Raw genomic sequence first — 18134 nt, forward strand, 5'->3', positions numbered from 1 at the left:
CTTCACACAGGGTTGCTGTTGAGTTGCATACTTTATTATCTGCAGTGCACCTGTTTGTGAAAGATGTGATTTGTGAGGGGATGGCAAGCGCAATAATATAAAACTAAGAAGCTAAAAGCATCCCCATAATTTGATTGCAATGGCAACTGTAATCAAATGGTTTGTTGTGAAATGGATATGTGAAAAAGGCAAACATCCTGTGATCTGGATTATAACATGGCCCGAGGTGAGAACGGCGAAACGGTGACTTCTTACTGCACACACACACACACACACACACACACACACACACACACACATATATATATATATATATATATATATATATATATATATATATATATATATATATATAAAAGGGGTCAATTTCTATGTATGAAAAATATAAGGATAATGCTTTTCTACCATATATTACAAATATATGTTTGTTCAATAATCGTTGTATATGGTGTTAGCATAAATAATTGCATACATCATAGTTTTGTAATTTGGTACTTTGCATAAAACGCTAAGGTGTAAGCGGCGCAATAATTAAAATATAATCCTCTGGATAGTTAAGGTTATTCAGGTCTATGCTATCACAATCCTGATGCATGAAGTGTATGAGCTACACTGGTTTTGTGAATACGTGATCCACCATAAACAGACAGACAGGAGTAGAAAGATTGAGTGGCTATTGTGAGTTTGACATAGTCAATGCTTTTTCTCACACAGATCAGTTTCATTTAAATGTTATAATGAAAATGCCTTACAGGTACACCTATTGACAACATACCAATAAATACGGTAAACATCAACTGTTTGGCGAATAGGAAGCTGTTGCAATATTAGTCTTTCTTCACTCCACTCTTAAGTGGCAAAACTGCAATGTTTCACAAGGATCTGATAGAACTACTGCCATCTTGTGCACAGCAGGGAAAGGGGATACTTGACCTTGAAAACGGTACTGTGTAGCATTTCTGATCAAATTGCCAGTTCCCTTATACATTTTTTTAAACAGACATATTCTTTAGTATTCATTACAAGGCAACATATTCACAATGGCTACCTGCTGCTTTACATGTTTTAAATATGATGCAAATTATATGTGTCAAACCTGCCAAATTACCTCAACAAGCTCTGCCTATGAGATTAAAAAGCTCCTTTGCTTTGTACCCTTTCACCCCAAAAGAGGATGTGTCATTCAAATCAGGATTTGATTTTCAAAGCTGTTTTTGTTGAAACACTTTCTTTTAGTCTGAGATTGAAGTCGCAAGGAAATATTACAGCAGAGTTTCATGGGGGGGGGATTCTAGAATTCTAGAATTGTGGTGTTGGTGTTTTAAGTACTGACCCTAAGAAATATATCTATTTTATATATATATATATATATATATATATATATATATATATATATATATATATATATATATATATATATATACAGTACTGTGCAAAAGTTTTAGGCAGGTGTGAAAAAATGCTGTAAAGTAAGAATGCTTTCAAAAATAGACATGTTAATAGTTTATATTTATCAATTAACAAAATGCAAAGTGGGTGAACAGAAGAAAAATCTACATCAAATCAATATTTGGTGTGACCACCCTTTGCCTTCAAAACAGCATCAATTCTTCTAGGTACACTTGCACACAGTTTTTGAAGGAACTCGGCAGGTAGGTTGGCCCAAACATCTCGGAGAACTAACCACAGTTCTTCTGTGGATTTAGGCAGCCTCAGTTGCTTCTCTCTCTTCATGTAATCCCAGACAGACTCGATGATGTTGAGATCAGGGCTCTGTGGGGGCCATACCATCACTTCCAGGACTCCTTGTTCTTCTTTACGCTGAAGATAGTTCTTAATGACTTTCGCTGTATGTTTGGGGTCGTTGTCATGCTGCAGAATAAATTTTGGGCCAATCAGATGCCTCCCTGATGGTATTGCATGATGGATAAGTATCTGCCTGTACTTCTCAGCATTGAGGAGACCATTAATTCTGACCAAATCCCCAACTCCATTTGCAGAAATGCAGCCCCAAACTTGCAAGGAACCTCCACCATGCTTCACTGTTGCCTGCAGACACTCATTCGTGTACCGCTCTCCAGCCCTTTGGCGAACAAACTGCCTTCTGCTACAGCCAAATATTTCAAATTTTGACTCATCAGTCCAGAGCACCTGCTGCCATTTTTCTGCACTCCAGTTCCTGTGTTTTCGTGCATAGTTGAGTCGCTTGGCCTTGTTTCCACGTCGGAGGTATGGCTTTTTGGCCGCAAGTCTTCCATGAAGGCCACTTCTGACCAGACTTCTCCGGACAGTAGATGGGTGTACCAGGGTCCCACTGTTTTCTGCCAATTCTGAGCTGATGGCACTGCTGGACATCTTCCGATTGCGAAGGGAAGTAAGCATGATGTGTCTTTCATCTGCTGCAGTAAGTTTCCTTGGCCGACCACTGCGTCTACGGTCCTCAATGTTGCACGTTTCTTTGTGCTTCTTCAAAAGAGCTTGGACAGCACATCTGGAAACCTCTGTCTGCCTTGAAATTTCTGCCTGGGAGAGACCTTGCTGATGCAGTATAAATACCTTGTGTCTTGTTGCTGTGCTCAGTCTTCTATGGTGTATGACTTTTGACAGTAAAACTAAAAGAAAGTGTTTCAACAAAAACAGCTTTGAAAATCATATATATATATTTTGCCAGCACAAGTTGAAGTCACAAATGGAAAGAAGAGAATGGAGAGAGAAGTGGTGATCTCTGAGAAGGAGACAAAAAACATAATCAACTATTGACATGTTTAAACCTGTGATGTCCAATGACATGGAGATAAATGACAAAAGACAAAAATGAATTGCACTTCAGAGCTGGGTTAACTAATCTATTGTTCTTGTTGTTTAGATTTACTTTGTATCATTTTCTGTTTCTGTCAACACATCTTGGTGACTTTTTAAAACTCTTGAAAGCAGTCCTGTGGCCTCACCATAGCTCTCAGAATAATCTCCAAGTACACCTGATACAGACTGTAACCATTAACCTGTCCCCCTGCAAAATTCTGCCTCTAGTGAATGTAAAGAAATACATCAGTAAGAAATGCCACATAAAACAAACGTGTTTTTTCTTCCACTCACTGCATACTGTCAGCCTTTTTTTTACCCCCGGATTCTGATATTAGCAAGCTTGGATCGTCAATTCTCTAGATATATCTAAAAATCTAAATTTTAAAAGTGTGACACACTTATGATACAAAGTTATGATTCACTCAGTAACCTGTGCAAAACAAGGCCCATAGAAAGTTTGGTCACAATTTGACAATGGCTTCTCTGGATATATGTTCATACTGTCGTCTCCACCAGATCCTCATCAACGTTTAATAATACCATTACAAATATTGTAAAGTGTAGTGTATGGGAACTATGCCTTTTAAGGGGAGGAGAATTCATATACAGTATGCAGATTTCAATAAAGCGTATTTTTTTAATTGCCTCCCAGTGGAAATTAATGGAGTTCCAAAGAGCTTTTAGAGGATTTTTTAATCAATTTATTTATTATCCCCCACTGTAGATGCAAGTCCCAACCAAATCTGAGCACATCACATTAGAAAAGACTCTAGTACATAATACTGTACATACGATGCAAAGCCAAGTTCTTCATCTATAAAATCTTGAATGTTTCTACTGCTATGTCCATTGCTTCAACTAAGCCAGTGTTATGGTGTTTTTTGTGTGTCTTGGCACTGTACACAGCGTCTATACCAGCCCTGCATTTACCACATTCTATAATAAAGATAATGTTATATTTAAAATTAAAATCCACAGATATATATTTTTTTGTATTTAAACACCTACATACCAGAAATGTGGATAGGATACTGTTCACTTTGCAACACACTTGCACATAAAGCCACACGCACATTTGTACTGTTAAAGGGATACTCTCTACCATCTGCATATGCAATAGCCTGCCTTTTTCAATATCCTATTACAGTATGAGTTTAGTATAATTCGGTATTGCTGTTTCAGCTTAGACCTAGGATGGCCAAAGTTGGCTCTTCCACTCCTGGTCTTTGTTCCAACACTGTTTTAATTCTTTAATTGAACCAATTAAACCTCCATCCAAACCCTGAAATAGTTAATTATATAATTCTACCTGTTAATCCAGGGGTGGGCAATTCCGGGCCTGGAGGGCCGGTGTCCCTCCTGGCTTTTGTTCCAACTGTGCCCTAAATTACTTAATTAGACCAATAATTGGTAATAACTAGTCCAATTAAGTAATTTAGGGCAAAGTTGGAACAAGAGCCAGGAGGGACACCGGCCCTCCAGGACCCCCCCCCCCCCCTCCCTGCGTTAAACCTTGAGTGGAATGATCCTTACCCTTAGACCAGGGGTCTCCAACCCTGGTCCTAGTGAGTCACAGGGTCTCCTGGTTTTCATTCCAACCAATTTCTCAATTGCCTAATTCAACCAGTAGTCAGGATTAACATGTTCCAGGTCTTTAGCCACTTATGACGTAAAGACACCTATAAAACCTTCAGGATTGGGGCTCTCCAGGAACAGGATTGGCGATCCCTGCCATAGACCATTATTTAACAGGCTTAGAAAGTCCTGTATTTATATATTTATTTATTTTAATCGCTGCATGGGTCTGCTAAAGCTGAATTTCTGAAGCTTCTACAAACTCTTATTTGTGTGCAACTGTGATTTCCACCCCCTTTGCAACTGTGAGTTAATAAATCACTGTACAAAAAAGGAAGTCAGCACGGGGGCAAAAATGTCACCTGTATGTCCTAGTAGTAATCTTTTAACCACTTCTCTTCAGAAATGTAGAGCTGTTTAGATCAGGGCTTCCCAACCCTCGCCCTGGGGACCCCATGCGTCTTAAGGTTTTCATTCCAGCTGCTCTCAGTTACTTAACTAGACCCTTAATTGAACTAATAATTTGCTTAATTAGACCTTTTTACTTGTTTTCAGCTGTTAAGCAGTTGCAGATTTCAAATTAGCTATAACATTTTATAAGTAACTTGAACTCTGCAACTTTTGAGGAGCTGAGAACAATTAAAAGGTTTAATTAAGAAAATTATTAGTTCAATTGAGGGTCTAGATAAGTAGACCCTTTTTAGAGCAAAAACGACAGAGAATGATAGCAAACACACATAACAGAATATTAAACAGGTTGAAAAAGACATATTATGACGATTATTATAAAAGTATACTTTTAGTTTTTGAAAGTTTGTTTGTGTAGAAATATATATATATTTTTAATGTTTGGGATAAATAGAGACACGTAAAACGGTCTCAGCTTCCGTTTATTTTAAAGGGTAACTACTCTCCGGATAAGAGTCTGGTAAAGTTGTCTAAATTTCATCAGCTGGCACTCGCTGCTTGGAAACTATGCTTTGTGCACAACTTTTCTCCACACAAAGAGCTAATGTGGAATAACAAAAAACATAATTGTAAGAAAAAGATCACTGTTCTTACAAAGATTGTTTGATAAACAAATAACCCATTTAGTACATGTATTTGAGAATCAAGAAAATATATGATCTTATCAGGAATGTATTAATCCTTATGATTTTCCCATTCCTAATAAGGAATTTGTAATAAATGCTATCCCTATAGGATTAATTAATTTAATTAAAAGCCACTTGTAATATTTTGAAAAGAAAACTTACACAACAGATTGTTTTTATTAACGGTTTTCTTAGATTTGACAGAAGGTGTAATAACAACCTAATAACAATAAAGAGCAGCTTCATAAGGGAATTGGTCATTGTGCCCAGGGGCCAATTTTTCTTGAAGTTTCTATGACAATATAAATTGGAATAAAGCTTCCTGACAAATTCTATATTTCAAATAAAGTTAGAGACACTCATTTTAAAATCTTACACAAAATGTGTCTAGTTAATTCTCACTTATACAGTTATTCTAATTTTAATCCAAGCGGCTCCTTTGCAGGGTTCAGACTCCCTCATGCATCTATTTTGTACTTGTACTAATATTTGTGCATTTTTAAAACTTTATTATGACTAAAACAACCATTTAAGTTAAACTGAAAAACTGTAAGACATGTTACTATAAAAATGATAGTCAAAGGGAGTTGGAATTTATTTTAAATCTATTTATTTTAATGATGAAGTGTTATATTTATAAATCAATGCTATAAAAAATACCCACAAACTTTGTACGTTTTATGCAAGAGTTTTCACGTTACACGATCTAGACACTAAACATGTAAACACAGTTAATTTTTATGATTTTCTTTTTCTAAAGACCCTAGTATAGTATTTGTGTGTTCTACATATGTAGGCCTATATTTGTTATCTTGTTCACTATTGGAATTATTTGTGATATTTGTAATCTTTTAATATTGTTATTGCCTGATTTTATTGTATTACTACTAAATATTTATATAATAATAATAATAATAATAATAATAATAATAATAATAATAATAATAATAATAATAAACAAGTTATGATCAGTTTTTAGGACAGAGGTAAAAAAAAAGAAAATTACTACATATTTTATAAAGCATAATTTTCAGTATTAACAATATCTGTGCTTGAAAGATTGCAGAGTGTTCACATTCACAATACATTTAAAAATATTAAACAAAATTACTGAGGGGCAGTATTTTTCATAATGTTTACATTTAACAAATACTGTACTCTGTGTCGCGGCTCTAACCTACGTGAGTTTCACTGTGATTCAGAATACAGGTTTCCTTTTGTGTGATTACATACAATAATGTCTACCTCTGCAAACCGCAAAGCTATTATTCGGGTTTGTGAAATGTAAACTGAATGTAATTAAGATTGTTAGCGTATCTGATATCTATGGTACTTTCTTGCTGTGTACGCATGTGCTGTGTACGCGCGCAGCCGCATTGTCTCTTGAGTCGGAGGCGCGGGTTGAAACAGTAGTCGAGGAGAAGAGGGGTTGTATATATTAACATTGGTTTTGAAAAAAATTGAACGCGAAACATTGGCGTTTATTTGTTTCTTCAAATAATAATCATATTTTACTGCAAGTAAGCAAAATGGCGGAGAAAGAAGGTAAAGTAAAGCATGATTTCCTACATTGAGCATTCCTTGTTTCAGCATAGCTGGGTGGTTTTGTTTCAAGAAAACAACATTATAACATCGTGCGGCTGCCCTGGCGCTAAAATAATCACCTCTATAGCAGGCCACAGGTAGCGAGGTACAAATAAACACTTTGTAATGAGCCGTAGTAAAATAACAAATAAAGATGCCTCCAGTTTATATAGGTTTCTTAGGAACTGAACTGTATGTTGACTGAAGCCAGGTTTGTTTAGTTCCACACAGAGCGGGACAAATGTAATTCTGAGCGACATGAGAGTCGGTGACACATTATTTTTTAGCCAGATAAGCCGTATTTCCGGGATCGCGTATGCAGTATATTACTGTTAGTATTGTTATTAATTGAGACTATAATACATTATTTTGTTTCCGCTCTGCGTAAGAAACGTGTTCCTTGTTATTGACAACAGACTCGCCAACCCATTACCAAGAATGATCTTACGCAGTCGGATCTGAGGCCGGCTTCTTGAAATGCTATGTAACAAAGATCTATATTTGCTTGTACTGCGTCTAGAAAAAAAACAAAACAAACAAACAAAAAAAACCTGACAGGAACATTTTGAACAGGTCATGGGTGGAGCATCTCCCGTACGTCTGGTGCTCTTTACTAGATTGGACACACACAGTACCAAACTTGTTCATGGACTTGCTTTTGACAAAGTCAAGAAATTATTTTACATACTGTAAAGTGGTTAATGACCGGAAGACCACATTTGATGACTCAGATTTGGTTTATTGTGATATCCTGTTCGCTCAGTTTTAAATACTGTTTGTATAATTGGTAACTATTCTATGGAAGACACTCCTAACACCAGAAAGCAACGAAAGTTTGGAATGTATTTGTTTATTTAGGTATATGTATACTTTGCTGTGCTTAAAAGGTATGTTCTGCAGTGCTGGATAAACCCATTTGACAGCAATCTGAAAAAAGGGGCTCTTGCTAAGTACTAAATATTAAACAAATAACAATGCACTGTAAACACACTGAGACCAGCATCTTTATTTTTATGTGTATATGGATACAGTTTATACTTTTAGACACAGTTTAAACTTTAAGCTATTGACACCCTTTTTTTCAATGCTGGCTGACAAGTACCTCCTCTTGTCTTCCCAGTTTATGACGATGCTGTGGAAGAACGAGTTATCAATGAAGAATACAAGATCTGGAAGAAGAACACCCCTTTCCTTTATGACTTGGTGATGACACATGCACTGGAATGGCCAAGTCTCACAGTGCAGTGGCTTCCAGATGTGACCAGGTACCCAGTTCTAGACACACCATATCACACCTCTTACTAGATTGCATCATTAATGTATATGTCTCAATGTGTGCAGTGGACTAAAAGCTCATCTAGTAATATTGAACTGTGCCAATGTTCATGGTAGTCTCTATGTGCACATATATCATAACTGTGTATGTATTTTTTGTGTGTTGTATATTGATTGTTTTACACATACCACACCATATATATGAGCAGGGCATTTTTATTTATTTTTCTGCTGTAAGACACTGATTTTTAAATCCTTTGATTTATCTTTCTGTAAAGCTTTTTAGTATTTGGAGAAATACTTATTCAGCTTGTGTATTCTTTGTTTTCAACAGGCATGTTTGCTGTTTTTAGCCTAACTTGGGCCTTGTCGTGATTTGTGTTTTTCCAGACCGGAGGGAAAGGACTATGCTGTTCACAGGCTGGTGTTGGGCACTCACACCTCGGACGAACAGAACCATCTGGTAATTGCCAGCGTTCAGATCCCCAATGATGATGCCCAGTTTGACGCTTCCCACTACGACAGTGAAAAAGGAGGTGAGTTTTAAAATGACGATTCAAAGGCAGCTTTGAAGAAAAGATTATTTATTTTTTTTAGCCAAGATGTGAGGAAAGTCATTTAACTATTAAGAAGAAAATGAAATAACCTTTTAATTCATCCTTTTAAGGGAGGACAGCTTGTTTTCTGAAAATCTAATTGTAAGGGGAGTAACATGCAGTGTATCTAAAACATTGAATTATCAGTTTCATAGCACAGACATCAGTTACTGTAATATAAATCTGACCTTTTTACTTTTCAGTACCGCTTTAAAATGTATTTGTTTTTATCCCCCTCTAATATCAGCAGGTAAGAATTACTCCACTCTGATGCAGTCTAAGAGAAAGCTTTGGCACCATCAGGGTTCAGTCAGTGAAGGCACACAGCTAACAACTAATATTGGAGTGAGCTCATGTTATAGAAGGCTTGTATCATGAAATCCGTCTCTTCTGAGGTAATATGAATTATCCCCTTTGATTTAGGGGTACAGATATGAACTGACATGATCAAGTGTTCTGAAAGCTGGGGACAATGGGCATTCTGTTGAAAGACAATGATAATTATATCTATTTTAAAGTACATAGAGCTAACAAAGTAAATCTTACTTAATATATGTAATGCCAGTAATTTGGTCTCACAGTTTCCAAAAGCCAGATTCGCACAAGATGAAAAATCACCACATAAACAGGTGGATTTGGAATTTTTACTGACATTGGTAAAATGTAGTCCTGTGTGAACCGTCAATTTATTTTTATCACAGATCATTTTCTCAGACGTCCTCCAATTATTTATTTATTTATTTATTTATTTATTTATGTATGTATGTATTTATATTTTATTTTTATAAGATTCTACAGTTCAGTAAAATGCAACAATTGGGCATAACTAAATTGAGGCAGTGTGAAAATACAAAACATAATTGTCGACTCTTAAAAAATGGATGCTTAGAACGGTGTATTTGAAGGTAATGTATGAAAATACATATCACTCAAGAGACAAAATGGTTATTCTAGCCTTTGGAAAAGAAGGTACAACAAAATTAGTTATTTACACCCGGTTCATAGTTTACAAATCACGCACAAAAAAGTGCCTTCTCTCGCCACATCGCATTTCATTTTGAATTTACACACTTTCCTTGTTGAAAACTAATGGGACGTTTTTGATTTCCTCTGCTTTTGACCAACTCTGAGGACACCTGATTTTTAGACCTGTGCAAATCATGCTAAAGACACATTATAGTAAATGAAAATTGGATAGATTCTAAAAAGATGTATCTATGCACACAAGACCCTTTTCTTGCTGTATCTTGGTAGACTTGACGAGAACTGTCTTCCTTCAGTATTGTTTTTTTTTCTATAGAATTTGGAGGATTTGGATCAGTGAGTGGAAAAATAGAAATTGAAATTAAAATCAACCACGAGGGAGAAGTGAATCGGGCCAGATACATGCCACAAAACCCCTGTATTATTGCAACAAAGACGCCAACTTCAGATGTGCTTGTCTTTGACTACACTAAACACCCCTCCAAACCAGGTAAGTGGAAACAGCTAGTGAAATTATTTCTCTAGATTTTCTGTTCAGCTTTAATAGTACGTGCTCCATAACAATCCATCAAAATATAAAATATGATTGTTAGCCTTGGAATAATCACAGCTAACACAACACTGAAGCACGTTCCATTGATCATTGTTTCCTCGTTTTGCCAAAACTAGACCCCAGTGGAGAGTGCAGTCCAGATCTACGGTTGCGAGGCCACCAGAAAGAAGGCTATGGGCTTTCTTGGAATCCAAACCTCAGCGGAAATCTTCTCAGTGCTTCTGATGACCATGTAAGTATCTGATTAGGGACTATCTCTTGGCAGCGTCATGAAACATCGATTTAATTCAGGAAATTCAAATGGGATTTTAAAAAAATAACCCAAATCTATGCTAAGACTGGTCTGATATTTACTGTCCTCCCCCAGGGTAGAGATGTAGCAGAGGTCCTAACTTGTGCTTTAAACTAGAAATGGGGGAAGGGAGATTTTTAAAAGGTTCAACAAATAGGTTATGAAATCAAATCTCTGGTTGTAAGAAAACGCAATGGGTCGTCTTAAATAATCGTATCCCCGTTTTTATCAGTTCAAACTCTCCCAGCCGAATCGAACAACTTACGTACTCAATCTTGTTCCAGCAAACATCCACTAATGAACCTCTAGTTCATTGAAAATCACAAACTAGATTTTTAAAAACAATTCTTAACAGGAACCCGGTTACATGCTGGTGAAAGGGTGTCTCTGATAGAGGCTCTGCTCCCTAATTATACAATTTTTCAGAAGGCACGTCCTGTGAGGTGGTGTGGGATACTGTCTTCCATTCATTGTTCCAATTACAATGTTAAACAAAATGTAATTGAAAATGATTCTTCTTTTAAATCATTAGCACTAACTTTAACTTAAAGGGTCAATTACCTGTGATTGTGTAATTTTTTGGTTATCCACCCAAATCCAACCTACCTTTTGTGACCGAATTTACTGATTTCCTCTCTGTGCTATCAGCTAAACCATGAGCGTTATTATACTGTCAACTGATATGGTAGTAGACACTTATAGTAACCTTCTATCAATGATAAATCTTTTATTCAAGCCAGTCATGAAAATGATCCAAAGGGACTCTGTATAACTTTCTGTCACTTTGTTCTTTCTGTAGACTCTTGTGTTTTCTTCCTTCCTTTTTTTTTTTTTTTTTTTTTTTGCAAGTAAGAAATGTGTACATTTTTGACTTGAGAAACGATACACCGTTTAGTCTGGATGTACTCTATCCAACACCGAAAAACAATTCAACCAGTCGCTGTTGTTACTAAAATGCAACCACGCCTATCGGTGGAAACCCATTCAATCAAAATCACACATGCATACAAATGTATGATAATTTTGAAACTATAGTTAGACTGTAAACTTTGAGCTGCTAATCAAAAATGAAATATTTATGCGCAGTGGTTTAGAGATAATATAACACAGTTAAAAAATCAGTTTAAGATCATTATTTTCTTTTACTTTAATTTTTATTTTTGCATTTCTAAGTCTCCCTGCGTACTCCCAGTTCAAAACCCCTGAGCCAGTAAATTCGCCCTCTTTTGAATCCTAGCTGGAAGAAAATCTTTGGGTCATGATAAAACCTTCGGCGCACATTGTGCAGATGTGCACAACTCTTCTGTAACCCTGCTCTGGCTGTATCAGCCTTAACTGAATGCATTATGTATGTGCAGTGGATGTCCCAAACATTTTTTTACAGTTAAACTCTGATAAGACAGAAGTTATGTTGTGACGATTGGTAATTGTGCCCATTATATTCTGTCCCTTTAGATTTTTATATTGGCTTGTGAGCAGCAGGGAGTAGGACACTGACACAGAAAGTCACAGATACACTGAGAGTCAGTCACAGAAGAGAGGGAGAGACAGAGAAAACTTTTGAACTGTCATGGCAGCGTGCATGAGCAGATTTTTGTTTTCTTTTTGTTTGTTTTGTGATCCATTTTTGAATATTGCAGAAGTTAAAATTAGCAAATTGGATAAGCTCCAGTGTTTTTTGGGAGTATATGGATTTCCTTGCCGCGTTTGGAGTTTGCTGTGGATGAGTTGCGAGCGGTAGCTGAAATGAAGAAAGCTGACGAAAAACAGACTAGGGTTTCTAAACGTGGTTGGAAAGAACGCTGTTCTATTTATTATTCTGCATATTTTTGGGAATTACCTGGTTGCGTTGTGCTGAACTTTTTAGTTGCACTTGGGATTATAATATTTGACTTTGATGAGGTACAACAAGGAACTTTGGTCTGATTGTTTTAAGCTAAAAGAACTAGCGATCACTGAATGAATTATCGACTGGTTGGAGAGTGTGTGCAGGGGATTAATTATTAAATTCCTGGATCACCAAAGACTGCTGTGTTTTATAAAGATGAAGTTATTAGCTTAATAAAAATATATGTTTATGTTTAATGCAAGGCGCTGCTATGCTTATATTACATGTAAACTGTGTTTAATGTTTTTGGCTTTCTCTCTTATTTGTCTTGTCTACTTTCTTGCTCTTGCGTGTGTGAAGACACAAAACTATGATAAATGCACTTTATTAATATAAGTTTCTATGTGGTTTAAAGTAATGCAAATGTTTAACCTATTAATGGGTGAATAGAGAAGAGGAAAATAAGACGGTTGTTAAATTGTGTTTGGTTACTATTTATCGTCTTTATGTGCAATGCATTGCAACTGATTGCAAGTGAATCACTGGCGTTTTGCTATTTTATAAGTTCCGTATATTTGTGTTGTGTAAGTAAAAGTTATAACTTAGGCCTATTTCCCTGTGAAATGACAGTGATTGCAGAGAAAGAAATGTATAGCATATTTAGCAGGGTCCATAAAGTAAGGAATGTGCAGATTGATTACCAGTGTGTTTAGCAAACTTTAATATTGCTGGGAAAGAATGTTTTCTATATACTAAAAAATATATTTATACTTACTTGTGTGTAGGAAAAGGTTAATTTAGTTTATTGTTGTTTAGTGTGTGGGTAATTAGGTGCAATAAATGGCCGACCTAAGGCCCCCCCCCCCCCCCCCACAGTGCTTTGATTTGATGTCTGATTGAGCTATTGAATTCTACATCTTGAAACCATGTGACCTGTTTGGCTGAAACTTGGCTTGGGCATTTTTAGGGTTCTGATTTTATTTATTTTACAAATTTTAGTAAGAAGTGCTAATGGTCCAGGTTTTATTTTTTAGATGTGTGATGTTCACAATACTTTGTATGTATCTGTAATGTAAAGCAGAAAATATAATTTAAACAGTTATATGAATGCCTTGATATTAAATACAACTCTTGTTTGCTTCCCCAGACAATATGCCTGTGGGATATAGGTGCAGGACCAAAAGAGGGTAAAATCGTGGATGCCAAGACCATCTTCACTGGCCACACTGCTGTAGTGGAGGACGTCTCTTGGCACCTGCTTCATGAATCCTTATTTGGTTCCGTTGCTGATGATCAGAAACTCATGATGTAAGTTCATAGATATACGTTGAGTGGGAGCAACACGTATCTTACTAATATCTTTTGATGGAGACATGGAAATTCAACTGTTTAATTATTTCAGTCTCTGAAGCATTTAATTGTATGTACTGTTTGTGTTCAGCACAAATCATTTTCCTCCCAACAAGCTTACTGATCTGTTGAGTGATGGGTTCAGGGCAGTTGTTGGCATTCTGAAATATGTTGTTTTGAAGATACTAACCTTTTTAATCTAGAGAATATTAAGTGACCACAGTTGTGCATCTCTTCCAGCTGGGACACCAGGTCGAACAACACATCTAAGCCCAGTCACTCTGTGGATGCCCACACAGCTGAGGTCAACTGTTTGTCCTTCAACCCCTACAGCGAGTTTATACTAGCAACCGGATCAGCCGATAAGGTTCATACAAATTCTTTACATAAATGTATCTCTTGAAGTTTCTGATACTGTGAAAAATGGATGAACTTATTTACAGCTTTTCAAGAAAGTTGTGGTAAAAAAGAAAACTGTCCTGAAACAATATAAAATTATGCTTATTTTTTTTCTGTCTCATGTAGAGCCTTTAATGAAATTTATAGAATAGTGCAATACCATCCTGCTGCCGAAACCTGTGTTATGATCTCTTTCCGGGATGCTTTTCAGTCGGGGAGGCCCAGAGTCAAAGCTTACACTGCTGACATAACCTTGTCTGTACCTTCAATGATGAACGATATGAAGGGGCTGGTCTCGTCTCTGTGCAGATTCTAACATGTCTATTTCTGTTGGCAGACGGTGGCTCTTTGGGATCTTAGAAACCTTAAACTGAAACTTCATTCTTTTGAATCTCACAAGGATGAAATTTTCCAGGTAAATCTCAATATAAAGTTTTCACTTGTCCTGAGGATTTATAAAGTCGAACCATTTTTACAGTTCTGTGTGTAAGTTGGACCTTGCTTTATTGCACTGACAGTGAATCTACTGACTTTTTTGGCAGGTACAATGGTCGCCTCATAACGAAACCATTCTGGCTTCAAGTGGCACCGATAGAAGACTCAATGTGTGGGACTTGAGGTGTGAAAATAAATACAAAATATTGTCCTGTTACACTAAGATTTAAGAATGCGTAGAGAAGTCCATATATCTCAGCATAACTAGAAACCATGAAGTGTGTGTGTATAAATATAAAATGCCTTAATTTTGTAGGACTAAAAACTGCCTGGGCTGCCTGACATGCTTGTTTGAATTTCCAAGCTTATTAATTCTATAGTATGTAACTAACATGCTTGTGTTTTTTATTGCTGTGTTTTTAATAAATGTCACATAGTTGTTCAACAGTGGTTTATTTTGTTTAGTTAACTGCTGACATGCACCTGTTCACTTGTTTCCAGCATGATCAGGATTTAGTTGTGACTTTTGTATCTGAATGTTAAGTACTACTTATGCACATAAATACCTTATATAAATTAGTTTGTCAGAAGAAATGATTTTCCTAAAGAGTCACAGTGGAGTTCAGCAAGTAATGTAGAAAAAGTTTAGAATGGTGCAAGAGCTACAGAATCCAAAATATGAATGGGTGTGTCTACTGTACTGGTCGGAGGTTAAAAACTCATAAACCTCTACTTATTGAATTCCAAGTCTGTTCAGTCAATCGGAGGGGTATACTTGAAGTATACCTAATTTAAAATGGCATTGGGGGACATCAGTCATGTGCACACGACTATTACTGTGTCTTATAAGAGGCCAGAAAATGTGTGCGCAAAGAATCCTAACTTTTGCTGCTATCTGCTACATGACTAAATAATAATAATAATATATATTTTTGCCTACAAAAGCTACTAACCCATTTTTCCTCTGGAGTGGTCAGTTTCTGATGCCTCCAGTGTGGCATAAGTAGGGGGTTATTCGGGGGTGGGTACAAAAATGCATTAACTGTCAACTGGTTCTGTTTCTAGTAAAATTGGAGAGGAACAGTCAGCAGAGGATGCAGAAGATGGCCCTCCTGAGCTCCTGGTAAGTTTTGATTTATATAGTAACAGTTTTGACATTGTAAGTGTACTTAAAAGCTACCAGTTTTTGGTTTATCTTTTCTAGTTTATTCACGGAGGACACACTGCCAAGATATCGGACTTCTCCTGGAACCCCAATGAACCCTGGGTAATCTGCTCTGTATCAGAGGACAACATCATGCAGGTGTGGCAGATGGTAAGTGCTGATGCAGTTTAGATTAATGTTTTCAAGAAAATGTGTGCACTGATTCATCATGAAACACGTGCTTGTCCTGTAACTTTGCTTTGCAGTTCTCTTGCCAAAACTGCACAAGAGGCACATTTTTTAACAATTCCAACTTGTCATCGTAATGCAACATATTTTAACAAGATCACTGATTTGTGATATCATTTTGGGAAAAGGTATAACCCCTTTGCATCAGTAGTATAGATAAATGTGTGTGTAATAACTGAAATGACCAATTATTTTGCTTTGTCTAGGCTGAGAATATTTATAATGATGAAGAGCCAGACACTCCGGCTTCTGAACTGGAAGGACAAGGATCTTAATGGAGATGCCCCAGCATGGCTGTATAAGAAAGTGGAGAAAACAAACAGAACCAATCCTTGAGACCTTCCTTTGGTAGTTAACTTTTCCCATGGTTCCATTCTGTTCACTGAGCTTTTTTTTTTTTTTTTTTCAGCATTCAGCTTATTAGAATACTTGCTTTCTCCAGCAACACATTCTTGTATAGTTATTTGTATCTCGTAGTGTAATGTTTTAATGTTATTTTTTTATCACAACAGTTTGATACTGTAGAAATTGCCAATTATTGCAGACGATGCCGTTTATGGTTCTTGAATCACTTTTTTGGGGACATGGGGGTTGAGGCCTTTGAGGTGGTATTTCAGTGAAATTCACAACATACTGAATCAAGCGTGTGGACAGATTGTATGTTTTTGCAGTTGGACAAGACCCACATATAATGCTGGAAGAAACATAAGTACGAAACATTTTATAAACTGCCCCTTTTTTGTGTATCAAATATTATGTTTTATAATATTAAGGTGAGTTGTCAGTGTGCATGATCAGCATGTGTTAACATATTGCTTCCTTTGAACACATGTTCATTTTGTTCAGAATACATTATAAAGATGTAATAAAACATTTTGTAACAACTTTTAAAAATCTTCTATTGATGAATTTTTGTTTTGCTGTATAGGAACACAAGTGTCTGGTTAGACCATGATTCAAGCTTGTTTTTCAATGAGCTTAACAAATGGCTTAGTTGTCCTGCATCGTAGTTTAAAAGTAGTATTCTGTAGTTTTACCAAATTTACTGTTTAAATATTTTAACCCTTTGATGACCATTTTACACAGTACCAACATATTTTGGTAATTAATTGGACAAACCTGATGCATTTAAATGATTTAGTTTTAAATATACAGTTTGTTTCAACTGGCAAGGGCTCTTAAGTAGTGCTCAGGATATTTTACAATTTACCTTTAGAAATAAGATGTTTGGCAGTCAAGCTTCAGTCACTGTTAGACGAATATTTTGTGTACTTCGCTGTCATTCAGACAGTTGTTTGTATTTGAAACCAATATACGCAATTACCTGCTCTACGTGTGCAATGAACAACCTGTATTCAACTTGGCAGTTTTAGGGAGGTAATTTGTTTGGCTTATGCTTTTTTGTCGAGTTCCCCAAAAACCGAGACATTTTTAGCTTCTTAGCCAATGTTAAGTAAAAGTTTGTAATACATTCTAGCTTTGTCAAACTGCTAGAAAAAAGAACCAAAAATGTAAAATATTATAGGTGCTCATTAATACAATTAATGCCATGTTTCCAGTTGCCACTGAGACCAATGTGAAATCAGTCCTGCTCGTTTCTATGAGCAAGATAAATATAAAACATTAATTGTGGTTCTCAGTCCCAATTGGGAATGAAGGCTGGCAGAACTCCCACTTATAAAAGTTACATTATGAGCGTCCAATGTGAAGGATGCAAAAGGCAGGTTTAAAACATTGGACTGCAGAGTAAAAAAATAAGTTCTTAGAACAGATATATTATTACAGTGCTGCGGGACTCTAACATGGCCACGCCAGGGTTACTAAGTCCCATCGAAGTGGAAAACAAAATGTGTGTGACAAACATTAAATGCAACAGATGTAGTAAAACCCTAGGAAAATATGATCAATCATTACTAAAAGGGCAAATGTCATCTTGCCTAGTTTTACCTCTAAGTGGCATTTAATTAGTAT

General features: G+C 36.3%; 1 protein-coding gene across 2 annotated transcripts; it reads left to right on the top strand.

Annotated features, from left to right (window-relative positions):
• The first annotated feature begins 6810 nt into the window (after positions 1 to 6810).
• On the top strand, positions 6811 to 17057 carry LOC117405688 (histone-binding protein RBBP7). Of its 2 annotated transcripts, none has more exons than XM_034008951.3 (12): positions 6811 to 7019; positions 8179 to 8323; positions 8724 to 8869; positions 10230 to 10403; positions 10583 to 10698; positions 13734 to 13894; positions 14177 to 14303; positions 14673 to 14750; positions 14878 to 14954; positions 15836 to 15893; positions 15975 to 16085; positions 16370 to 17057. In XM_034008951.3, exons 1-12 carry the CDS (start codon positions 7004 to 7006, stop codon positions 16436 to 16438), a joined length of 1278 nt encoding a protein of 425 aa, XP_033864842.1. In that variant the 5' UTR covers positions 6811 to 7003; the 3' UTR covers positions 16439 to 17057. The 2 variants fall into 2 exon arrangements, with proteins under 2 accessions (XP_033864842.1, XP_058886101.1); XM_059030118.1 differs by having other exon boundaries at positions 14673 to 14749; positions 14874 to 14954.
• The last annotated feature ends 1077 nt before the right edge of the window (positions 17058 to 18134 follow it).

This window comes from Acipenser ruthenus, chromosome 9, assembly GCF_902713425.1.
Source record: "Acipenser ruthenus chromosome 9, fAciRut3.2 maternal haplotype, whole genome shotgun sequence".
NCBI classification, from domain to species: Eukaryota; Metazoa; Chordata; class Actinopteri; order Acipenseriformes; family Acipenseridae; genus Acipenser; species Acipenser ruthenus.

Coding starts and splice junctions, on each gene's coding strand:
- LOC117405688 (XM_059030118.1), top strand. Junction 10,404..10,582: donor TAAACACCCCTCCAAACCAG/GTAAGTGGAAAC, acceptor TGCCAAAACTAG/ACCCCAGTGGAGAGTGCAGT. Junction 14,304..14,672: donor CAACCGGATCAGCCGATAAG/GTTCATACAAAT, acceptor TTCTGTTGGCAG/ACGGTGGCTCTTTGGGATCT.